The sequence below is a fragment of the Festucalex cinctus genome, chromosome 10 (assembly GCF_051991245.1).
Source record: "Festucalex cinctus isolate MCC-2025b chromosome 10, RoL_Fcin_1.0, whole genome shotgun sequence".
Taxonomy (NCBI): Eukaryota; Metazoa; Chordata; class Actinopteri; order Syngnathiformes; family Syngnathidae; genus Festucalex; species Festucalex cinctus.
Genome location: NC_135420.1, coordinates 18,053,253 through 18,080,079, shown reverse-complemented (window position 1 = coordinate 18,080,079; position 26,827 = coordinate 18,053,253). Strand labels below are relative to the sequence as shown.

At 38.2% G+C, this 26,827-nt stretch overlaps 2 protein-coding genes across 9 annotated transcripts in view; one reads left to right on the top strand and one right to left on the bottom strand.

Moving 5' to 3' along the window:
- The window catches only part of LOC144026839 (cytosolic carboxypeptidase 6-like), a 313,459-nt gene extending 287,015 nt beyond the window's left edge, over window positions 1-26,444 (bottom strand). Inside the window, exons 1-5 of one of the 5 annotated variants that reach the window (XM_077533870.1) lie at window positions 26,244-26,444; window positions 25,939-26,008; window positions 24,105-24,220; window positions 22,069-22,191; window positions 5,292-5,416 (exon numbers count right to left, since the gene is read on the bottom strand). In XM_077533870.1, the coding sequence (XP_077389996.1) occupies window positions 5,292-5,416; window positions 22,069-22,191; window positions 24,105-24,150 (294 nt within the window). In that variant the 5' untranslated portion in view covers window positions 24,151-24,220; window positions 25,939-26,008; window positions 26,244-26,444. Of the gene's footprint in view, window positions 1-5,291; window positions 5,417-22,068; window positions 22,192-23,881; window positions 24,069-24,104; window positions 24,308-25,938; window positions 26,009-26,243 lie in introns of those variants that run through there. The other 4 variants (XM_077533874.1, XM_077533871.1, XM_077533872.1 and 1 more) reach the window with 4 other exon arrangements.
- The window catches only part of elavl4 (ELAV like neuron-specific RNA binding protein 4), a 110,642-nt gene continuing 107,630 nt past the window's right edge, over window positions 23,816-26,827 (top strand). For 2 of the 4 annotated variants that reach the window (XM_077533879.1, XM_077533877.1), the window contains exon 1: window positions 23,816-24,080. The gene's annotated coding sequence lies outside the window, so the exon portion shown is untranslated. Of the gene's footprint in view, window positions 24,081-24,255; window positions 24,275-26,827 lie in introns of those variants that run through there. The other 2 variants (XM_077533888.1, XM_077533878.1) reach the window with 2 other exon arrangements.

The following is a 26,827-nucleotide window of genomic DNA, read 5'->3' as shown; positions in this document are numbered from 1 at the left end:
TTTAAGCGATAAACCATTTGGCAGTCACACAGAAAATGCCTTTGTAGAATGTACTGAATGGAAGCAGCTATTACGTGACCCACAACTACATTTTGCCATAGTATGCACCAGAAGGATGGTAAAAATCATGTGTTGTCCGTTCAAATTCCAATTTTGACCTAAAAAAAAAAAGAAAAAAAAAAAAAGAAAGAAAAGTCAGTGCTAATCACAGATTTGGAGGTTCATGACCCTCTAGGACCCCCATCATGAGTCATTGACACCAACCAGCTGTCTTCACGATCATTGCCAATGTGACAACAGCGATGATGGGGCAACATTCACTCAACGTTGCTAGACAATTGCCTGTCTGTCTCAAACTGCCCCTGCTGAAGGACAATGCAGACAAGATGGTGGAAGGATGTTGGGATACTTGACCAAATAAAATACTTAAATTTTATTGGCAGAAAAACAATCAAATTTATTTATTTATTTATTTATTATTATTGATTGGACTTCTGATTTTTCTGCAATATATTTTAACAATTTTTTTTACAAAAGTTAATTAAACGTTGATTTAAAAACCATATAAATGCATAAGAAAAACTAAAAACACATCGGTCATATTATGCTGTGTAAGAAATAGATTGACAACTTATCTCATGATATAAGTGTACAACTTTTATGGAGTTAAGTAAATGTAAACTGTGAACATATTTCCAACCTTCAGTGTTGGGAAAGTTCAACTTTGACATCATCCCTTCAAGAACCTAGATTGTGAACCAAGCCCTCTTGTCCAACATCAGCGACCTCTGAACCCGACAAATCAGCTACAGGATGAAGGAACAAAAAAAATAAAAATAAACAAACAAATAAATAACACAGACGTGTTTCTTGTCAGTCTTGTCAGAAGATTTGAAGCTGGCATAACTGCAAAGGGCGAACTCAATTTGTTCCTCTATCTGTTTCTCACCCTGTAGGTTAAACGGCCTTTCATGTCCTTTAGGTGATATCGTGTATGGGAGTTATCTTGCCGTCGACGCTGTTAGTCACAGCAGTAGCTACTGTAAACAACAAGTGTTGTTGGCATTATGCAAATAATGTAGGAAAGCCTTATATACTTGCTGTTCTAATCAATATCTAACTTATCGAGTGTGTCAGACTGCGTAATGTCCCTGATGGTGAATTATATTCAGTGGGCCATGTTCTAAAAAATTAAAAACAAGGGTGGCCCATTGGGAATTGAAGGTACAAAATGGAATACTCTGCACGAGTTCATCCTCTTCCCTGGTTATGGTGAGTAACCGTTCTGTACGGTGCTTTCGCTGGGCAAGTGAGGCTTACAAATCATCTGAGTTGAAGGTACTCGGTGCAAGGTTTTACTGCCTGTCTTCTATGAATGGCTCCCTGAAGGCCCCAATGATAATAGCTCACAGCCGTACCCTTCACGGAGCCTGACATTTAGCACACCCCTACAGCAGAATGGAATGGCATATCAACTTGCCCAATGGGCTGTCATATCAACTCATCCACCGCTTTCTGGCCACAGCATAGGCAGAGGATGAAATGCAATGGTGCTAGCAGGAACTTGCTTGTTGAGGTTCACTCACTTTGGACATAGAACATAAACTTTTGTAAGATATAAGTCAGCATACACCGTGTCCCGCTTGAGGTATTCGGAAAGTTTCTTAAAATGCGACGATATGAATACAAACCTTTTTGTTGAGACGTGAACTATTATTCATGGCAAGGAAAAAAAACAGAAATGTTCAAATATCATGTTCGAGAGGTGCGTACATGTGCGACATGACCAAAGCTCAGGCCATTAAACGGGAAGTCAACCCCAAAAAATATTGTGGCAATAACATGCGCTATGCAGCCCCACTGGTCTAAATACAGTATTTTGGTTAATATTGTGTTAGTGAAATATGCGTGAAGCAGCAAAATCTAGCTGCTTTTATCCATCTCAGGGGGCAGCCATTTTGTCACCTGCTATCGACTGAAGATGACATCACAGTTGCTCAGGTCTCAGGTAATAACCAATCACAGCTCAGCTTCAGAAAACAGGCAAGCTGTGATTGGTCATTGCCTGAGCCTTGAGCAACATTGATGTCATCTTCAGTCGACAGCAAGTGACAAAATGGCCGCACCAAGACAGAGAATTAAGTGTATTTTTATTTTTATTTATTTTTTTATAATTTGCTTACTGGTTTACATAGTCCTTTATAGAAGCTAAATTGAGTAAAAAAAAAACAAAAAAAACAATAGAATGAATTTACTTTGGATAATATTTAGTGTGCAAATCTCAAATCATAATTAAAAGTCAGCACTCTCTGGTGAAAATAGTGCAAACAAAAAATACTGATGATATTTTAAATGAAAACAATTCGCGTGAAGATCACAAGGGCATGCACAAGTGGCCATTGTAAAACAGCACGTCCATGCTCTTTTTATCATATAGATTCCCCTTTTAAAAAGCTTGCACAACTGAGGTCTGTTGTTTGGTAGTAGGGCAAACGTTTGTCTTTCCCGTATTTGAGGATTGACCGGTCGATGGCTGCATGCGACACTCTTCAATGAGGGGTCCTCATACTGACTCGGTAACATGTTTTCTTGAAGATGGAAAAAATTGCTCGTATTACCTTTGCTAGTGGGCACAGTCGCACGGCAAATTTTTCAAATTACATGTTTCTGCTCGCAAATCCGAAATATGTCCAAATAATTGACATAGTACTGTTTTTTGACATGCATTTTTTTGTTGTTGTTGTTTTTTTTTTTAAACAATTCCTCCGGCTCTGTGAATCCTTTGTGGATTCTTGACGCCATTGTTACGCTGAGTGTGAACAGCGCGCAAAGCCGGGATGCAAAAACCATGATGTCATCAACATGCGTCATATAATGATGTCATCAACATGCGCTATGAGATAATGTCATCAACATGCGCTACAGTGGTATGACGGTAGACTTAAAATCTCTAACTTCGGCAAAATTTATACCTTATATTGAATAAGTCATTTATATTGCCAAGTCATAAATCAGAATGTCATGTTTAGACTAGTGAGGTCACATACAACATATTATTGTCAAGAAATGTTTAGGTTGACTTCCACTTTAAACAGTCATACATATGAATGCTTCTTTGAGCCTATGGTGATGGTTAGCTAATGTCCACGCACCAGCAGTGGTTTACAGAGAGTACCCATGTGGTATCAAATGCAAGAAATAGTACCTCGTGATATGAAAATCATCAAATCCAAGTAGAAACATGTTGAGCCAAGTAGGTCCCGTGCAATGGAAAAGGGATAAAAGTAAGATGCCTGTAAACGAGCCCACTGGACACTTAAATGATTTGTCAATATATTCTTGACTTCAGTTAAGTATTTTTCCCCAGGATTGCAACCAACTAAACCAGAGCAGGTATGATTTTTGAAGTATGCAATTTGTTTGGGAAATGCAAAAAAGAAGGAGAAAAAAAATAAGACATAAAAAGGAGACATTCATCCAGTCAACCATCCATCATAACCGGCGCTACAGTGAAGCCAATTTCAACAAAGCTTCTAAGCTGATTGAGGCAGACCAAATCTGTTTCACCAGCTTACATTCCTTCAAAATAGCCATCTCACTTCCAATATCACGGGCTTTTACTGTTCCCCATTCCCCTGGCTCAAGCTGAGAGTTAGCAAGGCTTAGCTGGATGAAACACTCCACCAGGCTGGTTCTCCTCTGGAACCGGGCTGATATCTCCATAGAACAGCATCTCCTCACACAACTGCACTTAGCTATTTAACATACTCGTTCTATTATCCTTTGTCTAATTTCCTACTTTGTATGATTGTGCTCATATCACAGGATTTTTTAAAATGTATGTGTATTTTGGATAATGGGGCCACGATTTGAACATAATATGTTGTATACATAGAAAAAAAACACATAAAACATTACCAAATGGAATCGATTCAATTCACATATGGTCTTTTTGAAGGACATTGGACAGACACGAAAGGTATGTTCCCAGAAACAGATGGCAGTGGCTGTCATCATCTCATCATGTGGAAGCAGGCAGTTGAATGAGCAATTGTGTAGCATGTATTTGTATTCACTAAAATGTGAAATATTATTACACCTTTTATGTATCCTCCCCTCCCAAGCCCCTTTCTGCCAGTCTCTCCCACACACTTTCTGTCATTTTGCCACAGCAGCAAATATCCTGTTGGCCCGAGCTGCAGGCTGCCGGTGCTGGCCTATCTAGCCCTGGGATCGATTCAGCTCCAAGTCGAGGCCTCCCATTCATCTCAGAGCCATAAAATGTGATTAGTGCTGACTACAGCACTGCGGGGAGATGGGCTGATTGGCCTGATAGGCTCAGATAGGGCGTGTTGGACACTCCACAGGAAGACAGGCGCAACAGTATGGTGAGGATTCATCCTTATTTTGCCTTTATTTTTTTTTCCTGTATCCCAATCTATTTCATTTTCTGTCGCTTGCATCGTCCTCACTCACTCACTCACTCAATGCTTTCTTTGTGCTTGCGCTGCTACTTTGCATTGTCTCTGTTGTTCTTATCTAAGCCTGACAAGATTATCCATGAAAAATGATATCACAAAAGTAAGGATTTATTGCCAATGTTTCCAGTTTTACCTTCTTCTTATCCAGCAAAGTCATATTTAAATAGCACACCCCCGCCATGCCCGCTCCCCAAGCTATGTTAACTGTCATCACATCCAGTGTATCTCTGTGCCATGTGACCACCTCTGTCCACCAATCACAAAGCTCGCAGTTTGCCAGTGGCAGAATCACCTCGGGAGACTGTGACAAGAACTGATGCAGGAAAAGGAAGATTGCTTCAATTCAGTGGGGAAAAAACTTGCTTTGTACACAACTTGCTGGGAGGGAAGTCTAATTTGACAGTTTGTACAATTAATTCTAAATTGGGTTTCATGAAATTACGGAGCTTTTGTTTTGTTGCTTCCCAATGATGACTCCCTAAATATTTTGCATCAAGAAAATAACTGAATTGACTTGATTCAAGATTGTTTATGTTTTTAATTTGATTTGAAGAATAGAAAATAATTTAATGTGTGTGCTCACCTGCAATGTCTCGATCACAGAATATGTACAGCAAAATAATTTGGTATGCATATTGAGACTATTTCTGAATAAAAATTGGCACCAAATGTTGAATATTAATAAGACATCCTAACTGGGATGAACATTTGATTGCATTCTCTATGTTATACAAAACAAGTGTTGCTATACTGTTCTTTTGAAAGTATGAGTAGATCCCTTCAGTGCCTTTCAAAATATAAAACACTGACCTGTGTCTCTCGGACATTCTCCACGGTGAAGTTGAACCAGACGCGGAATCGAGGATTGCAGGTGTCGGGCCGGATGAAGAGGTCAAACTCAAATTCACTGATGTAGTCAACACGGCCAAGGTTCCCTGCAGAAGCAGAAGAGTTTACATGAGCGGTGATTATTTGACCTGTATCCCAATTTGACATTAGCAAAGCGCTGAAATGCTCAAAAGATGGATGGCCTCATTCAATTTAATGATACACCTACTGTAAAATATGTATTTCTTCCATCACATGTTGACAAGTCTATCACACCAAAACAAGCCCCACAGAGGGCAGTTATGCATGAGAAAAACCAAGGGACACAAAAAAGGCTCCAACCATCCATATCGGACATATCACCGGTATATACTAACCACAGAAAAAAAGTCAGATGATGAGTGGATGTATAATTAATCCAATGGGAACCTTTTCACCGCTTCCAATTCTCATAGCTGTCTATAAGATGACCGGGTTGGTAGATGGCTACATGACAGACGGTTAAAATATAAGCTACATAAGTGTCAACTGATTTATATCCAGGCTGGATATAGAACATGGAACATGCATGTTGAAGATACTTAAGATAATAGATGAGTTGTATCAAAGTGAACGGAAACAAACGGGGGAAAATTGAAATGGGAGTGTGGTAAGGCTTAAAAAAAATATGTGAGATTTTAAATGACCGTAACTGATGCCAGGTAGCAAAGCTTGTGTAACTCAACATAGGAAAGAAAGGTTTGGAAAGGAAAGGACCCACCGTTCCATTGTTTTTTTGTTTTTTTTGTTGTTTTTTTTAAATCAGTACTTTCCAACATGGATTAGCAAAGTTAATATGGCAAATCAATCACATTCATTAATAGGTTAGATTAATGTAGTGTGTCAATTATCAATGCCAACTAGAGATACACGAAGAATTCAAGTTGATCCCAAATACTGTACAGAAAAATCTTTATGTGCTAGGTAATACAGTTAGTTCAATGACAGTTTGACCCAAAACCGAGTAAACAAAACTTTGATCAGGATTTGTAGTCCTGAAACCTGAAAGTAGAAGAACAATCAAGCCAACAAATCAGTTCTGTTCAGTTCCTGGTTCTGTTCCTGTGTGTTTGTTATGTTTTGCAGTTTGAAGGTGAGCTTTTGTGGGTGGAGTTTAGGGATAGACTGATTACTGGCCGGGCCAATTATCGGTGCAGTTATTTGGCATTTTAACAAATACCGGCTTCAGCCTTTTTACGAATCTGAAGGCCGATGCATTTATTGGTCAGTGAGATACCAGGAACTTTTCATTTATAGATGTATTTAAATTTCCACATTATAAAAAAATAAAAAATAAAAATGGGAACTCCCTACACTCCCTACACTTTTTATTAAAAAAAAAAAATACATAAAAAAATAAAATAAAATTAAGAAATTATGTTGACATTTTGGTAAAACTTTATTTACAGTAGGAAATTTGTGGGAAATATTTACTTGCTTAGTTTTTAATTTAGCTGAACACATGCTGAAGACCCTGGAAGCTCCCTGCAATGTTTGCTATCATTTTTAAACAAAGCTGAATGAATACTGGCTAGAAATATTGGTCTTCTTAGTTCAGTATTGTTTTCCTTTTTCTTTTTTCCTCATTGTTATATGATATATATTATTATTTTATGCTGTTCCTTTTTTAAATCTCTGAATATATGAATTGGTTGGAAAATGTTTTTCCACAAGCTTGAAGTTTGGTAACATGGATTTTGGATATCCACGTACTCTCACAAATCCTCCCACTTCACAAGGTTAACAGGTAGCTGCAGCACACACTGATGAGCACACGCATGTGATTATAGACAGATGGGCTAAGCACCACAGTGTCAAACAATATCTCGCTCCGGCTGCCACGGGATGGAGCTAATCCACTCGTCAGCTTGCATCATGCATTCCGCTCATTCAAGGGCACCAACACAAGTACAACCATTACTTCATAAACTTATGCAGAAAACAGAAACATGCATTTTATTAACATCATGCTATGGAATAGCCACAACAGGAATAAAAAAGCAAGACTGTAAAATTATAATAACTAATGGCTGGTTCTCTTTCACATTTGAAGCTCATCTGCTTACAGCTTCCACAGGAAGCACTAATGGTAAGTGATTGCCGTCTTATCCCAGCGCACAGGCCAGCAAAACAACCCTCACCACAGCATATTTGACTAATCAAGGAGTAGCTGCATGGCTTGGATGCTGACAACTAATGTACTTCATAAATTAATTTGAAGCCTTTTCTCCTCTCAAGTACTATATGCATGCACAAAATAATATGGAACATCTCGAAAAGGGTGAAAGGAATAGGACGAAGAACAATAAACGTGAATAAGCCTTGAACCAGAATAGGAAAAAGCTTTAACATGTCTGTCTTGATGTCTGCACTGTGTGCAAATAACACATCACAAAAAAAGTTAGCTGCACATATTTTGGGAAACACGCAAGTATTTCCAAATAAAAGGTAGGGAAACTACTGGGACTGCACTGAGCATGTCACACCTATTGATTTTAAATGCAAAAGGAAATATAATTTGTCTGGATCATTTAGTTGAGTATATCTAACGTCAGGCTCCCGAGAGACATTAGGGGAATTTCAATGCTTTATACATTGTGGGAGCCATTAGAGAAACACCCTTTTCTGTTCCAGGATGACTATGCCCCATAATTGGGTACTTCAAAAATGCACTGAATATTGCTTCACATTTTAAAAAGACATTTTCATATATTTCTAATTGCATTGTATATTTTAAGAAAATGTTTGTTGAACTTCAATTTGCAGTTTTTAAAGGCCTTTTTGCTTTAGATGTTTGACAACATTTTATTTTCCACTCCTAGTTATTGTTCGTTCTCTGGTTACAACACTTAAGCAAGGGATCGGAATTTGGCTAGTTGGCAACCCAATTCTAAGCAATTTAAAGAACTTAAGGCCTCAGTATACTTCTGCGTTAGGCTCACCCGGAGACGTTACGGCGGAGCTCGACTCGTGCGTTTGCCTTCAAACTTGTGCGCAATACACATCACAATACACATCGGTGTCTGCACTAGTTTCACTCCAAATTGGGCTGTGGTTACGGCTGGGACGCCACTGGGTGGAGATTTGATTCCTCTGCATTTTATGACGAATTCAGGAAGTTCAATTCAATTCAGGAACACGAAACAAAGGAGAGCAGGCTCATCACCGTGGCAATTATTTAATACCAATTTGCACCCGGTGTCGGCCGTAAACTCGCCAAAACACAACAGCCACATGCCTAGCATGTTGTTTTTTTGTTTTTGTTTTTTTTTCCGCCTCTCGTCCCACGCACATATCCACATGTACAGCCATGGTCTCCGGGCAGGAAGTGGATTTGCGCCGCCAAACACAGTTGCCTTTGTGGAAACTATCTGGGCAGGGGACAGGGAAAGAGAAAAAGAAAGAAAAAAAAAAAGATGATAAACTGGAAAACTGATCATGTTTAAAATAATATATTTATCAGAGCAGCATGTACAATTTGCAGTGTTCCAGGTTTCAATGCATCCCATGAGGCTTGTGTCAGAAAGTCATCCCCTCCCTATCTTGCCTCAACACTGCTAATAAGAACTCATCAAAAGTACAACACCTCTCAATTCCCCGTGCGATTGAATCTGCAGGGGTGGTCTTACACACTTGAAACCTAATGCATCTTTCTCTTTCTGCTTGTGAACACTTGGAGTATCGGATAGCAATAGACAGCAGCCATGGGCTGCTGGGTTATTGAGTCCAGAGCTGGAGGGTCTGACATGAGAGATGGCTGCAGCCTCAAAGTCCGAATTACACGTTGAGGCCATGAAGCAGCAAGGATATGACACATCATTGATCCCTGTTTTAATTTTATGGTGGCTACCTCCACATTCTAACACTTTGGTGGGCTAGAGGCCTGACCATTTAAACCAATGACTTGTCATTTAGGATCAAACTAACACCGACTGCTTTACTGTGTGGCTGCCCTTTTCGGGAAATACACATTAACTCGAATAAAAAATACATTAAAAAGAAAAAAACAAACCTTCAGGGCAAAAAAAATGGGAATAAAGCAAGTTGAATTAATTCTGTTTCTCTTTAATATTATTAGAAGTGTATTACAAAAGGATTTTTACTGTTTATTAACCAGTTATTGGTGTTTATTTCGTACTTCGTATTCATATAGTGATTTTAAAAAAGGGGGATTGATGTTGTATTTTCATACTTTCATGAAGGACTGGATAAATCAGTGAAACAATTACTGTTATGCTTAAATCACAGGATATGAACAGTTTTAAATTAATAAATGGCTGCAAACAGTTACTCGATTATTAAAATATTTGTCAGTTAATTTGATAATTGACTACTTGTTGATTAATCGATTAATTTTACAGCTCTATGTTGATTTTTTTGTGGGTGAGACAGAATTTGCATGAATTAGGTTCCTGCAAGACTGGGATAAGAACAAACACAATTTCTGGTCCTTGAGAATAAGACTATCATATCATTCCTCCAGTGTATCATTTCTCTTCATCATCTTCTTCATTGGTGTCTTGACAGGCTGCGTTAAACACAAGTCTTTATCCTTGAGAGGACACTAGGAAATGTACTAATTTTAATTTGGTTTAAATGAGCAGCTTGGCCCTGGCGGTGCCCTAAATTACACAATAAGTAGCTCTGTAAAAGAATGAAAACTTTTCTCTGTCTATTTTACTATCTGGCTAGCCACACATTTATACAAATTGTAGGTGAAATTCTAAAAAATGCACAATAGAAATTGAATTTCAGAGTACATTGACCGATTACATGGAAAAATTGGTTAAAAAACACAATAAATTCATTATTGATGGTCTATTATGAAAATGTAGTCAGACGTTCATCTCTAGTATGCAAGTCACTAGGTATTATCACGAAAGAGCAACCAGCATGTTAATATGCTGCATGCATATGGTGTGTGCGTGTGTGTATGGGGAATTCATCTGAAGAGGGAGCAGAAGAACCTGGCTAATGTAATCCCATTACGGAGGTACAAGAGGGAGCAGTCACAGTGCTCAGCCCACACAATGGGCCGGCCTGCAGCCTGTAGCCATCCATTGGATGGATGTTTTCTGCCATGCAGATGGATCATCACACAGCAGCAGCAGTCCTGCATCCCTGAGGCCTGAGGTGAAACTCACTCGCCATTACACTGGTAATAGGCAGTTGTTTCCAAATGAAATGGACTGTGTGGTTACAGCGTTACCTCCTTAGTAGACATGCGGCCTGTCATGTCCTCAACCTTTTATTTTAGCACATAATTTATCATGTAAGTAGGCTGCTAACCACCTCATTTTGACAAGAACAACAAGCTAGTATAAGAATGGGTCTCCAGTAAAGTTGACCTGGCACAAACAAGACCAAACCTGTCTAAACAGCAAGACTTGAGATTAAAAGAGTGCTGTACTGCTGAGGGACTGTAGCCAAGCACCTTTTTAAACCCATTTTTGCTGTGTTCAATTTCATTATCGGAAAACATATCCGTTCCCGCCTTCAGCTCCTTTGCTGTGTGGGCAGGACTCCTGGACACAGACGAAGGGGGCTGATAAAGACAGAATTGATTCCAGCCAGCAGGCACAGTGTCGGGCTTTAGTTTAGTCCTGCAGCTAAACGGCTGTTTTTTTTCTCCCCCTCCGTCTGTCTTTTTCTCTCTTGCCTGCTCGTCTGAAGGCGAGTTGTCACTGAGGCAACATCAATCTCCCGCCTCATGATTTCTTAAAGCCTGCCTTCTCCCTTGATGCCTTATCACTTCATCTGCAGGCGAGATTAAAGAGGTCACCTTCCAAGTTTCTACAAACTATCTAACAGGTATACTCAATTACATTATAGCTTTTAAGTGCTGGTTGCTACTTGACGATTTTTCTTGAGTAACAATTAATAGGCACATTCGGGTCAAAGGTAAGTGGAGTGACAGTCAATCGCAGGACATATGGTGCATTTAATTTGTAGGGATGGATAGTATGAGTACTCAACCCTTGAGTAGTCACCAATACCACTAGTACTTTTGATACAAACAAAAACAATGACGGAAAGATCTGTATATCCCAATATAGCATTTTTCCTTAAAATTGCATGTAATTAATGCCAATTTTCTATTCTTCTAATTTCTAGTTCTTGTTTGTACCATGAAATAAAAATTCAAAATAAATAAATGACTAAATAAATAAATAAATGACTAAAAGTGAAAATGGACATAAAAAATATAATTAGAAAATAATATCCCAAAATATAAATAGGGGGGGGGGGGGGAGAGAATATATATATATATATATATATATATATATATATATATATATATATATATATATATATATATATATATATATACATACATACATACGTAAATAAATAAATACATTTGTATTTAATTTTTGAATTATATTTTTTATTTACGTTTTTATTTTCACTTTTAGTCATTTATGTATTTATTTATTTATTTATTTAGCCATTTATTTATTGATTTATTTATTAAGTCATTTACTTTTAATTTTGGCAGTTTTGGTCCGTACTGCCAAGTCGAAATGTTATTCAAATGAGGGGGCGGACCTAAGCGTGTCTTGGGGTGGACTCCGCCATTGCAAAATGCCTGTCATTGGTCAAGTGAGCAGCTTGGCGAACAAGGAAGTCTTGCCGGCTTGCAGCAATGGACGACTATCTTGTCCACAGTCACCTTGACTTGTTGTGTAGTAGCTCAAGTCGTCCCCTTAATTGAATAACATTTCGACTTCGCAGTATGGACCAAAACTGCCAAAATTCAAAATAAATGACTAAATAAATCAATCAATAAATAAATAGTTAAGTAAATAAATAAATGACTAAATAAATAAATAAATGACTAAATGTGAAAATAAAAACGGATATAAAAAATATATAATTTGAAAATTAAATACAAATGTAGTTTTTGTTCTTTTTATTTAAATTTAGATATATATTTTATATAATTTTTGAATTAGATATATTTTTTTTTTATATACGTTTTTATTTTCAGTTTTAGTCATTTATTTATTTAATTAGTCATTTATTTATTTTGAATTTTGGCAGTTTGGGTCCTCCATAGTTTTTGAGGTCTCCTGACAAGTGGCGCTGCGATTGGCTGGCAACCAGTCCAGGGTGTCCCCCGCCTACTGCCCAGAGCCAGCTGAGATAGGCGCCAGCACCCCCCGCGACCCTAGTGAGGAATAAGCGGTCAAGAAAATGGATGGATGGATGGATGGATGGATGAAAAGTGGCGATTCCAGAGGTACAAGGTTTTGACCTGACGCAAGGGCAATGTCATTCAGAATGCTTTGAATTTTAGTCATATTTGGGGTGAAAAACAATTGCAACCTGATTTGGATATTCTACACCGAACATGATACAGTAAAAGCATACAGATGAGCATTTTCATGCAAAAGAGACTCTTTTGTGCCATGTCCTTTAGCCACATACATACATAATAAGAGTGTTTGCAAATGCTGGAAGAATCATAATACAGTATGCAGCAAAAACAGGATAAGAGCGCACGATAAGATGGGACAATAGGAATGAAAGTCATTTTGCTACGAGTCCACCCATGCTCCAGTGAGCTTCTCGTTTCAAAATAGATGAAGAAAGCTGGGCCCGAGGACAGCAGTGAGATATGCAGGCAACCCGCACATATCTGATGATGTACAGGCCTGCCTTCACATTCTGAAGAGAGCGCAATTTTCAAGCTAGTCTTTTATAATTGTATTTTTTTTCTCCCCCTTCCAAAAGGCCCTACAGCTAGACTGGTGTGATCCATCTGAAGTGGTCGGTGTAGTAATGGGTCATAGTGATGCGCTCATATTGGTAATGGCTTAATTGTGTTATCAATCTCATCCAGATGGTGCTTTAGCCTCACAGCTCTTGCCCCGCGACTGTCAAACACCATGCATTCGTACGGGAGAAACTGCCCTCCTTACTTTCATGTTTCGCAAGCTTGAAATGGTGGGTTAGCCTCAGGTTTATGCTAACTAATTTGTTTCATGCCATCACTTGACAAGTTAATTAAGTTGAACCTTAAAGGGACTTGAAGACAGACAGAGTGCTAAGGTGGATCTACCCAATTGTCTGCCTTTTTCCTAGATCCCTCCACCATGTCCATTTTTCCTTTCCTCCATAATACTGTATCGTGGTGCAAACACATCCTTCCTCTCTCTCCTCTCCGGTCATTTTGGAAGACGTTCCTACGGTCAAAGTGTCAGGACCTGAGGAGTCCTTGGCAAGCTCAAGGTAAGGAGAAGGTCAACAGGCCTACTTAGAAGACCCGTTATCATCTGGCTAACATGTTATCAGAGAACCTGCAGTAGTGTTTATTTACAGTTTTTGCTCCCTCTGGGTGCACACTTCAATGCCTGAGGCTGATTGCTCTGTAATGAGTTCAGGAACACTGGGAACCGATGCGGCAAAAGGAACAAGAGAAGCAAGAAATCACTGGCCAATAACCAATAGGTCCGAAAAAAAAAACCTAAGGAACAACTGAAAACGTGACTTATTGAAATTGTCGGCTAAATTGGCAGATTGGTATGCCATCAAGATCGAAGGATCTCGAGGATTTCAAGACTCAGGTGTCATTGTAAACAAGGAAAAGAGAAGTGAAACTTCTGGTATGTTCTGTGAAGATTAGATGAATAAATAAAGCTGTCATAACAACAATCTGAAGTTCAGTCTCTATATTCGCTCAACTCTGAGCCTTTAGCCTTCACTGTGTCGGCACTTAATTGATGGACAGCATGTTAAGGCGATAAAACACTTATTAATCATTTTCCAGTATTGGATTAGGAATTTTGTACAAAGAAAAAAAGTGCAAATATCTCTTTTTCCCTGAATTTTCTTTTAAACCGATGAACAAACCGTGGGGAACTCCATTATCCATTATCCACATGATCGTGATGATTTATCCCGTGCATAACGCGAAAGCCTCCCTCCTCATTTCAATGGGAGTTTGCTGAAGTAATTGGCAAGAATAAGACCATTTGATCACCATCTTGACTAATAAAAAGCTTTATAATATTTAACGTTTTCCCCACATTTATTTAATTGTTTTATTTCAGTGTCAAAATAATAAGATTGTTTTCGATCCCTGTGCTATTTTAACATCTCCAATATTGAACAAATGTTACATTGTGGAACTTTGAAGAGTTGTAGTTAAGTACAGCATTAAGAATTTAAGTAATGACAGCGCTAAATACCAATCAAAAACTTGGGAAGGGTAAACACTGACAAAGTCAGGCAAAACTTTACTTTAGTTTTATTATTCATTTATTGCAGGCTAAAACATACCATAAAAGCAAATCCACGCAATGACAGACTAATCCCTTTTTATTCCAACGGATATAGGAGATTATGAGACATAATTAAGTAATTCAATTTAGATGTTCTTCGTCAGTGAAAGCAACGAGAAGTTGTGCCGTCACGGTCCATAATGTAAGCGAGAAGAGAAAAAAAAAATCAAATACTGTATAATCTGTGCAGTCAAATCATCAGACTTTGTATTAAGTTATTATTATAGCGACATGTCTGAGCATGTTTAATGTCAACCTCTTACAGTTCCACATCACACCTGGATACATGATAATTTTTGATTACTGGAAATGTCCATTGCTGACATTTACAAAGACGAGATGTTGGCTAGGTCTACAATGTGTTGCTCCAATCAGTGTCATCAACAATTATCTTCCATGACACTGTGGTTGTTTGTGCTACTTTCTGGCACATGAGACCTCTGAGTGCCACTGAGCCAATGTGTTTACTCATTGATTAGACATTGCACAATACAACAGGTCGGAACGTCAGGGAGGATTATTGTCTCGTTTGCCTTTATTCTGTTTTTTTCTTGCTATTGTCCTGATTAACTCATTTGCTCCCAAAAACGTATAAATATGTTCTATTTTAAATGTTTTAAGTGTCCCAAAGACGTATTTAAATGTTTTTTTGTTTTGTTTTGTTTTTTATGCTACAGCATACAGAAGACTTTGACGCAGCCTCTCAACTGCAAAGAACGGTTGAAGAAATGGTAGTTATTACACAACCTGCCAGTGGGTGGCAGCAGAGTATAAGAGATCAACCAAGGCCATGTTGAAAAAAAAAGCTCAATTACTTAGAATTCTAAATAGATTTGTGAATAATGATGCAACTTAGCGAGATTCTAATGCTAATTGCTGCAAAACGAAAACAGAAAGAAATATATATATTTTTTTCCTGATGAAAGAAGAAAGAATCTTTCTTTTGGCATGTTCCATGTTTTTATAGCTATAGAACACAATATTCTGTGGGCCTTGCAAAATCAGTCAAAATCCAGTAAAACAGCTGAGAGTGAAGGGGATTGCTACTGTGAAAATGGCTGGGAGTGAATGAGTTAAAAAAAATAGACTTATTAAAATCCATGTGAAATAGCATAAATTATCTTCTATGAATTACATGAGCACAAATGAAAAACGGCAATTCTGTTGTCGATTAATTGAATTGTGTTGAAAACAGTAAAGTTGAAGGTATTAATGATTGTAAAACTAATCTCGTGGACGTTAAAAATCTTCAACAACCGCTTGCAAAAGCCAGTATTATTGTATTATTCTGCCTTTTGCTACGTACGATACACCCAGTCAAACTGCCATGACAAGAAATCATCATGCTCAGGAAAAATAAGTGAAATAAATCTAAAGTGTACGCCTGAAGGCAGATCTAAAAATACTGTAGACGGCAAAAACATCGTGATCGGTGTAAAGAGAAAGAAATGGCCAATAAATAGCATCACTCAAAAGCAATGGTCTTGCCCACAAGCCTAATTCATCTCAAATGTGTCTTTATAGAATTCCCCTGGTTTAAAAGGAAAGCGAGTTGAGGAAGAAGACTGTAAAAAGCGAAGAGCGGAGAGGAAATGTAGTCATTTGAGCAGTGAAGCTTCTCTGCTGCTGCCAAGGAGATGTAAGAGAGACAGAGCGACTGAGAGTGCCACTCAATACATCACATGTCAGGAGTACGCCCTCACATTCAGATGAATGGATCTTCGTTTGGAAAGCCCTCAAGAGTCAGAACAATGTAAGGTCACTGAGCTACAGGTGTGTGCGTCCTCTAGGCACACAGGACTATTTTGATTAGGCTTACATTACAATATCTGATTAATCGACAAGTAATTGATTATCAAATTAATCGACAACTATTTTAATAATCGAGTAATCGTTTTTAATCAATTTTTTAATTCAAAATTGTCCAAATCCTGATTTCAGAATATCAACAGTAATTGTTTACTCATTTATAGTCCTTCATGAAAGAAGAATGATTATCTTCTGCGTTTAATCAAAATAATAATAATCAAATTGATTAATCAATAGATTAATTGATTCTAAAAATATTCGATAGTGAGAGCACTAAAGAGGTGTGCGCAATATTAAGTCCAAATGAGATGTGATCCACCAGTAATTTCAAAGAAAATGACCAGGAATCGACTGCGATGAACGTTATATGAGTTTGCTTTTGAAATTTTTGATAAACAGTAGCATTTGTTTACTGTTTTCCCATCTAAAATAGTATTAATATTTGCTACTTTAATTAATTCCAAAAAGAATTCTGTTTCGTCGTCCCACTAAACATACCTTACTTTATCGTCCGACATTGCTTTGGGACTATAAACATACGTGTGACGTAATATCCGGTCAAAACGCACGACATGTATCCGGTCTTGCCAGCGGTTATTCGCAAAACCCGTTTCCATATAGCTGCTCCAAGCGTAAAAACCTTTTTTTGCGACTTTTGGGACCTTTTTTGATTTTCTAGCGTTTCCTCCATTGAGTTTTATTTTTGCATTTCTTAAAAGTTCGAACAAAAATGGTTGGATGGAACCCCAACTACTAATGTGTCAAGTTTGGGTTCGTGAAGACGTTTGTGAATAAAGGGCTATACAAATAACTTGACTTGCTATTTTTCTGTGATCCTAACAGAAAACTAATTATTTTATACTAAAACAGAATCAAATAAGCTTATCAGTTAAAGACTGACAATATTAAACAGGAGTGCACCCAAAGGAATCTTGTTGATGCTGCAACAGAAGTATTTATTTTTATAGGAATGTTTTTGATTCAGACACAAGGGAGATTAGTGGTGCAGTATTTTTAATGTGTTGTTGCGGGTATGGATTCTGAGATTTCTGAGTGACAAATGATTGTCACGTACATTATAAATATTAATGCACACCATGCTGCGTGTGTGGCAGTAACAACACACTCCAAAAAGCGAGCTATTGAAAAAATATATGTCTCTTTTTATTTTTATTTTTTACACCGTTACTGTGTTCCTACAGTATTATCAGAAGGATTATCAACAGCTAGGTTATTTTTCGCTATTATTTGATGAAGGGATTGGGCCTGTTTTGGGTGAGAATGTCCATCCATCCATCCATCCATCCATCCATTTTCTTGACCGCTTATTCCTCACAAGGGTCGCGGGGGCTGCTGGCGCCTATCTCAGCTGGCTCTGGGCAGTAGGCGGGAGACACCCTGGACTGGTTGCCAACCAATCGCAGGGCACACAGAGACGAACAACCATCCACACTCACACGCACACCTAGGGACAATTCGGAGCACCCAATTAACCTGCCATGCATGTCTTTGGAATGTGGGAGGAGACCGGAGTACCCGGAGAAGACCCACGCGGGCACGGGGAGAACATGCAAACTCCACCCAGGAAGGTCCGAGCCTGGACTCGAACCGGAGACCTCAGAACTGGGAAGCGGACGTGCTAACCACTCGACTACCGTGCCGCGGGTGAGAATGTGTTCAATACAATTTTGTCGGAATGTTCTCAGTGACTGACTCAAAGAGCGCCATTACACAGGTTTGCAACTTAGACAAATAAATCTATTTCCAGAGTCTCAAAAGACCTGGGCTCGATATTGAAGCGCAGCATAAAGGAACCAGCGTGTGCATATCTGCTCCCCATCCGGCCGTATAAGTTAGATTCGAATGAGCGAATCGATTGTAAAAACAGATGAGTCTATGCGATGTGCCTATCAATGGGCCCCATTAAACATTTGTCACCCCTGGGGAATTTCTTTGACCAAACAAGTCACTGACAGCATGCTGCAGTTAGACTAATCAGCAAGTGTTTAATTACATCTGCAAAGTCCAGAGGTGCAGGAAAACAATAACCCTGCTCTGTCAGTGTCATCCTTTGTTAAAACAGATGGCACTTTAGTCAGCAACATCGAGACGAGGCGTCCACAAAAGAATTCAGGATTTAGACAAAAATGTAAACAGTTTGGTTTTGTGCGAGGAAACAAATGTGACAAGTCAAGATAAGAATGTCATTTGGAATTCACTCTAAAAATAATTAAGGTTTTCATATCAATTTAAGGAATCTTTGCATTGTGACACAATACCCGCAACACGTAGAAGACAAAGACTTTATATTCACCGATTAGCAAAGTTTATTCGCTGCTTTGCATTTTTAAGTGGCATATAAATATCGAACTGCACCAGCAAATCTGCATTTGCATGTTGGGTGGCACAAAATGTTGTCAAGCTGAAGACTGCTATCTAAAGCATTTGATGCCTTCAAATGACCTGTTGGTTGAGACACCCACTATATGTAAATGAGTAGTCCATCAGTGGCTTGATCAGCATATGGCTGACAATGTGAATTTAGCATCGTCTAAATGTAAATTGGGTTTCATACCTTTGGCAAACAGCTTACATGACAAGTGTCTAAACATTGGATGTTATTTTGTTAAACCAACTCTAAATTAAATCGGCATTTTATGGAATGGACATATGGTGCACTTGCCGAGGTAGTCTTTGCTATGAACCCTCACTAGCATGGCTTTGAAACTTGCAATAGAAGACAACATTTTAAACCAATATAAACTGATATACAGCAAATTCAGTGGCATTTCATATCTTCGGCCATATAGTGTTACAGTACAGCAAGCTCTTTTGGGGACTCAACTTGACTCAAGACATGACCGGGATATGAATTTATTCTCAAGGCCAGTCAAGACAAAGACTGCACGGACTACTTCAAGAGAAAGTGATGAACATGATTTTCAGCTCCTGCTTATTCTCATGAGTGTTGCAGAGGAGCTGCGGGCAAGGAGCAAGAAGAAAGTGGTCACTACTCAATCGGGGGCACACAAAGTCAGACAACCATTTGCACTCATTCGCATTTAAGACTTTTCACAGTGAACCGAGGATGCATGTTTTTGTAGGAGGAAAGCGTGCGTACCCGGAGCTTCTCAGTTGTGAGGCAGATGATGTGATAATTTTCTTCATGTAGAATTTGACAAACCTTGTGATGCGATCCTTAGTCCGGTCTTGTTATTGACTTTGTTTCAATTCTTCAAACCAAAGTTTGCGCTTGGTCTTATGTATTCAGGAATACAACATTATTGGTTGACTCGAAAGCATAATTTTGCGCTCGCTCCTTAAAAATAACTGGGTTCATAGAGATGTAATCTTTGTCTTAGCTGTTCCAACAAACCAATCCACAACCTATCATGAGATTTGCTAACGAGTGAACAGAAAAGTCAGTGTCAATGCCAAAAAGTGCAGTTCCGTGTGGTCCATCAGTCAAGGATTTTAATCCAAAATTGAAACATCACTGCATTTGTTTGTAGGCTTGTTCATTCATTATGTTAAGACCTTCATGGTCCACAGATAACAAACAAAATGTGTTGAAACCTATCAAATGTGCATATACTGTAAGTATAGCACCTGTTGTTGTCCATTCAGTTGGACCGAGGTGTGTGTTTAATATTCTACTCTGGGTACATTTTGGTTGAGAATTTGAGTTATGGGAGTCAAGTGACCTCGCTGGTTAAAATAAATGTCCACTTTGAGCACCATTTTTATTTGGAGACATAGAGAGTATATGCACGTCCTTCATCCTTGAGCATGAGCATTTTCTATTAATAATAGCGCAAATGTTTTTAAAAACCCAATGACAGGGGACTTCTACATAGTCACGTTTTGCCACCCGTGGATTATTTTCTTTTCTTTTTTTCATTTTAATTTGATATATTTTTTTATAATATATAATATGACATGTAAACATCCCCTTAGTTTCTCCTAAACATGAACAACTGATGATAATTGTCTACATTCCGGGTATATATATTGGGACACCTAATTATACCATAGTAAAATTAACTTCGATGATTAATTGATCAGCACAGCCGTAGAGTTTGTTCAGCACAAAATACTTTTTTTTTTTTTTTTTAAATACACAGATCACCTTGATGCTAAAACTGACTCACGTCAAAAGCAAACCTGACAATATCAGTTTAATAAAATATAAGCAAAACCTTTCGTTTGATATGAGCTAGACAAAAATCAACTCCTCCCCCCCATTCCAACTTTAGAGATGCATTTACCGGAGAGATATTAATATCAATTCCATAAATCATTCAGGAGATGCATCCGGAGCCGGAGACGTTATGTATGTTAGCTGATCTCAATGTGGGAGCTCAATGTCCATTAATCAATGTCTAAGCTCCTCTAACATGTCATTAGTGGAAATGAGCAAAAGTAAAAAAAAAAGCAATCCTAAAGCTGATATAAACCCAAACACAGTTCTGCATACATATATTCATATTATATGTATGGGCTTTTTGTTACCATAAGTATATCAGCTACAGCATGTCACTGGCAGCGATCAGTTAACTGTTTACATGTTGTCAGTATTACTGTTTTATCTGCTGGCTAATGCGATGCATGATGAACGCATAAGTGATGTTTGTGTATATGAGAACTCTCCTAACAGGAAATGTCAGAGCGTATATTAAATACAACACATTTAATGAAAAGAATTCGGGCTGGAACATGAGGTTGCACAAATACGATTGTGCTAATACATGCGAATATTTTATTTTAGTTTTTGAAATGAAAGAAAGACCTCACTGTCAGCTCTTGTTTAAATAGGCAGCCAATTCAGTGAGGCAAACATTTGAGAACTGCAGTCAAATACATTAGATAAGCATAGTAATGAGTAATGATAAGTAATGATTGTTCCACCTGCATTATGTGGAACAGGCTCACAGCGTGTGGGATGCTTTCAGAGCTATAGGATAAAAGTTGATGCTGCAGTATTTAATATTGATTTGGAAGCGCCAAATTCCAACACAATCCTTTAGCGCAAGGGTGGCAAGATCCGGTCCTCAAGGGCCGCAGTCCTGCAGGTTTTGGATGGTTCCCTTCTTCAACACAGCTGATTCATGATCAGCTCATCAGCAAGCTCTGCAGAAGCCTGATAACGAGCCTGTTAATTGGAATCAGCTGCACTTCAAATAGGGAAATCTATAAAACCTGCAGGACCCTCGACGACCGCAGTTTGCCACCCCTGCTTTAGCGTGACATCTGAATTGTTAAGATTTCAGAATATGCTCCACAGGAGAAATGACTGAAATGTAATTCATCTATTCCAGAGTTTTACTGTCAATCACTATAAAAACATGATCAACTGCACAGGCAATTTGAAGTAGCATGTTTAGAGTGCCTTAAGTTAAAAACAACAAAACACTATTCATGCACTTAACTGAAAAAAAAAAAAAAAAAAAAAAGAATAGGATCAAACTGGCAGTTTAGTCACATAAAATCAGCCACACTCACTATAAAGTGTCACAATCTTTCATATCTGCAGCAACTCGTGAGCAACCACTAAGAGCACCATATGCTATATGAATGAGAAGCTAATTGAGTGGTGTTCCAATACACAGTAGACTACTACTCACCACTCTCGAAGCACGCATCAAAAACCAGATGTCCTTTTCTTGGAGATCCTGAGTACCCTGGTGGGCTCACTGTCAGCTTGTTGACGTTGCCCACCAAGGCCTCCTCGCCTCCAGCTTCGTTGCCTTGAAGAAAACACATTGATATTTTTAAATATGATGCATAAATGCGTGGAAAGGGAATTGAGAAATAAAAAATCGGATTCTTATAACAGATTCTGAAAATCCTGAAATTTGATTCACTAGAATTGTCTGATTATTATATTAAAATGGTTTTATATGTTGAATATTTAATTAAAAGGACAAAAAGTATACTGTAATAATAGCCATGTCAAAGCTTTAATTATGTCTAATTTAATTAATATTTGATTTACAGAGCTCAGTTTTAAGCGTATTTATTTCATAAAGTGAGTCTGACATCACAACTATTTCAGTATGTTTTTTTTTAATGGTTTGTTCAGTATAACTTTTTGGAATACGTTGTAGCTTGGGGATTCACAAAATAATTTGCAATAAATTATTATGCCATATTGTGCTTTTTTTTAAGTGCATGCCTACACATGGGAAGAGGTGCGCCAATAAAAATAAATAAATAAATAAACCAATTAGTCCTCAGATACCTTAGCTTTGAAAGCTCTGATATAACTTGCAAATCTGTGTCATCCCTCATCAGTCACTTTATTCATGACTCACTTGGCATTCTAACTACCAGTGACGATGACTAAACACTTGTCAAGCTCTACACTATGCAGGTGTAGCAAAAAAAATAAAAAATGTCCACTAAGAATAATTTACATATGTATAAAAAGTTAGTAACGGTAAAATATTTGGTAGTTTTGCATCACAACATATACATGCAATTAAAATAAAAATGTGTATGTATGCGGACGAGTTGCTGGTGTTCTCTGCCTATACAAAATTACTTACAATGTGTTGTCATCATGTTACCCGATATGACATCCAATACAATGCCAAGAAAAGCAACATCATGATTGTGCGCTCTATAGGTGATCGGAAATCAGTTTTCCCTATGTTTTCCTTGAGCAACCATGTCCTTGATGCATGTAATGAGGTGAAATACTTGTCTGCTGTGTTTGAAATGATTTATCAGACGATCAGGACATTCACCCACAATGTAGTAATTTCTTGTATGCCTATAGGCAAACATGATAAAGAAAATTTGTTTTGTTTTGCCTAATATGGATTCTGAAAGGTAAGGTTTTTTTTTGTTTGTTTGTTTTTTTATTGTTGCTTTTTCAGTTTTGGGTAACTTAACATGCCCCTCCACACAGTTCACCAATCAATATTAGATTTTCCCATTGCAACCTATTCATTGGGCTTGGCATTCAATAAAATAAAGAACTAAATTAGGGTGTTCTCAAACTTTTGACCGGAAATGTATATTATGTAACACCACCAATATCAACTATTGTTGTCACGGCAATGGGCAGTGAGAATTTTAGATAATGAACTCATCATTTCTAACTTCATTGTGGGAAATGGTGGTTATATTAAACCTAAATTAATTTCAGAGTAGTTAAGGGCTGAGAAGGCAGTCTTTTTTTTCTAATTAAAGGCTTCTTTATTAATGGTTCGCTGTGAAAGGTTAACACGTGTCGTCTTGAACACGCTCCCTTTCTCGGCGTGAGATCACGAAATCTGGCGAGCAGCACAACACTTGACACGCCGAGCTAATTAAGGTATCCGCTAACCTAGCTTGAGCTGACCAACACACCTGCTCAAGTGAACGGAATACCTATTAAAAAGCAGAATAATTTGCCAGTTAATATCCGTGGTGTGTTACTGACGGCTTTACCATGGCTAGAGAGGGTTGCAGTAAAACTAGCTTCCAGCATGCAGGTGACATCACTCTTGTTTACATCCGTGCGCCTGCTAGCTTAAAAGGGTTAGCACGCTATTGTAAAGGCACGTCATGACAAGGAAACGCGTCGTGGATCGTGGTCGCCCGTCGGACCCTCCCTTTGGACAGCAACGATGACGAGCGAGCGAAGGAGGTAAGGAGGCGAATCTTTACACACCAGTCTCGCCGTCTTTCACGGTGTTCTCCTCCATCTTCCTTTCCATTCCTGCACAGAACAGACGACGCGCTCCGTTTGTTGCCACGGCAACGGAGCAGGAGGCAAAGGGAGGGTTCCTAGTAAATAGCGCTCAATGGTTACACACTCCAAAACATGATCTGCATGGAAAGGTATTCCCTTAAAGATAATTAGCTTAGCACGTGCGTTTAGAGATGCCTGGGTGGGCCCACTGAGGAAGAACCAAGGAGCTCCCCCTTACAAAAAAAATAAAATAAAAAAAATAACAAATAAATAAATAAATAAATCATACATACATTTAAAAAAAAACAATGGATATAAGCAGTTATGTTTTTATTAAATGACTAAACAAAAATAACTGCATACTGAGAGAATACATTTTTTTAAACTAAAATAGTAAACATATGTGCAACATTTTGATTATGATAAAAACATGACCAAATTGCTATGTAGATGGTGGGTAATTCCATATTGCATCCAAATATTGGTATCCAAAAAATACCCGCAATAAATGAAATCCGTGAAGTAGTTAGCTTTATGTTTTACATTTACTATAAATGTTTTAAGGCTCTAAAACCCCTCACCACATAGTTCATACACTTTTTCATCGAGGCATTTACATTTTCTCAAATTTCTCTTGTTTAAAAAACGTTCTCAATGTTCAAACCATCAATTTTATAAAATAGGTACATTACTTCTAAGAAAAAAAAAATACATGCACAATTGCACTACAAAAAAATCCGCGAAACAGTGAAGCTGTGAAAAGTGAACTGCGTTATAGCGAGGGGACACTTATTATTCTTTTAAACTATGTCCTCCTTTTTGACCTTAAGGAAATGGCCGCCCTACTGATAAGTATTATCGTCAAGGGATGACGAAGAAAGATGAAGAAGCTATGCTAATTGCTGAGCTAACCTAAGTTTGACATAACTTGAAAAACCAAAACATGTTTTGTGTGATTAAATACACTAACTTCTGCCATCTATAATTTAAAAAAAAGTTAAATGATCCAAATGCTTGACTATCATAATAACACAACAATTAAGGCTCATTCCATGAATTTGCAATATATTGCCAACGTGGAGTAAATAGACATTACTCTACTTCCAACTTGTATTGTTTTTACATTGATGCTACAGTTTACACTTGCTGCAGCCACGCCTGCATTTTTAATGGTATTTTCAAAGAAAGCCAATCACTGCAGGCCACAGCCAGTGATTCTGAGTCATCCTGCAGATTGATTAAAGCTGGTGGTTTTCTAGGCAATTGGCGCATAGATGTCATCAAGGCCAATCAGGCCCGGCCCTGTTCCTTTCCCATTACAAAGGCTGCACCTGATTAAGTACATCAAATGAGCAGGAATACAACTGCCGTTAGCAAAGTGGCACACAGGCTGTGCTAATTTTCAGCTTGTGTAACTGGACCAAATGAATAGGACCACAGACAGGGCAATGATATTTCTGTTTGGGTGTGTGTTCTGTATTTGATGACCTGCATCAACAAGCCACTGAGCAGATAGGTCAGACTGATTACTTCTCAGATAATAGCATGAGAATACAGAGCTGCCGTGAAAAATTCTATTTAAAAAAAAAAAAAAAAAGAATTGAGAATTGAATGACCGTCCTCTATGCTATGTCATTGTTTTTAACACCGTGCCAATTAAAGGGCTCGACGGTGGCACAGTCACTCATTTCACAAGAGGGAGATTGAAATTGAATTATGGAGCATGAGGAGAATACATTAGATATGCTGCATGTTTCTCTTGTTTCTCTGCTCTTATCGAATAGCGGGACGACATTAGGGTGCTTGAGTTTACCATAATATCCTGGCTTGTCTGCAGCAGATAAGGTGACTCTTGAGATCCCGACTGTAGCCTGATATTGGGGCTGAAATTCATATTGGAGAACTTCATATACTGTATATGAGTATATAACACAACAGTCTACATCAAGTATCTTTAAGGCTCCTTAGTGTTATTTCCGTTATGAGGAGAGACACAACGCTAGTAGGTCATTAGATTAGTTTTAACAGTTGTATATAGACAATGTTTGAAATAAATGTCACACGGTAATGCTCAAGGTGTCATGAAAAGTAAAACCCGGAGCGTCGTAGGCTACTTACTAGTTCATGAAGGACGATCAACCTGAATTTCTTTATGATTCTTGGAGGCATTCCAGGTTTTCCCTGCAGTGTTTTATAAGCTAAGCATGGCGGCCTGCCGTGCACTTTCCCCGTTGACGAACAACGAATAGTCACTGTTGGATGTCGGTTGGTTGTTCGTCGTTCGCACCCTCTGCCCTGCTTTGATCGGCCATGATTGAAGTCGGCTGTGACCACTCCCACAGCGGTGCATCCCTCCCATTTTTGTGAGTTTGCACTCGTTTTCAAAATTTCTTAAATCCAACGCACCTCCGAGATATGACCTGTGCCGCGCCGGATTTACGCCGGTTATAAAAATAGAGCCCAAGGTTGTTGTTTTTTTGTTGTTGTTTTTTTCTGTATGACCACAGTCTGTTTTTGACCATGTTTTTAAACATCTGGACTGTGATTTTCTATGTTAATTGTAGATGCCAGTATGGATCTGGATGGAAACTTGTGCTTTCATAAATTCTTAAATTAGAGAATTCTTTTTTTAACATTTGATTGGAAATTCTGGAAATTCTCGTTCCACACAAACAAATGGACAAACCCAAGCTAATAAAAAC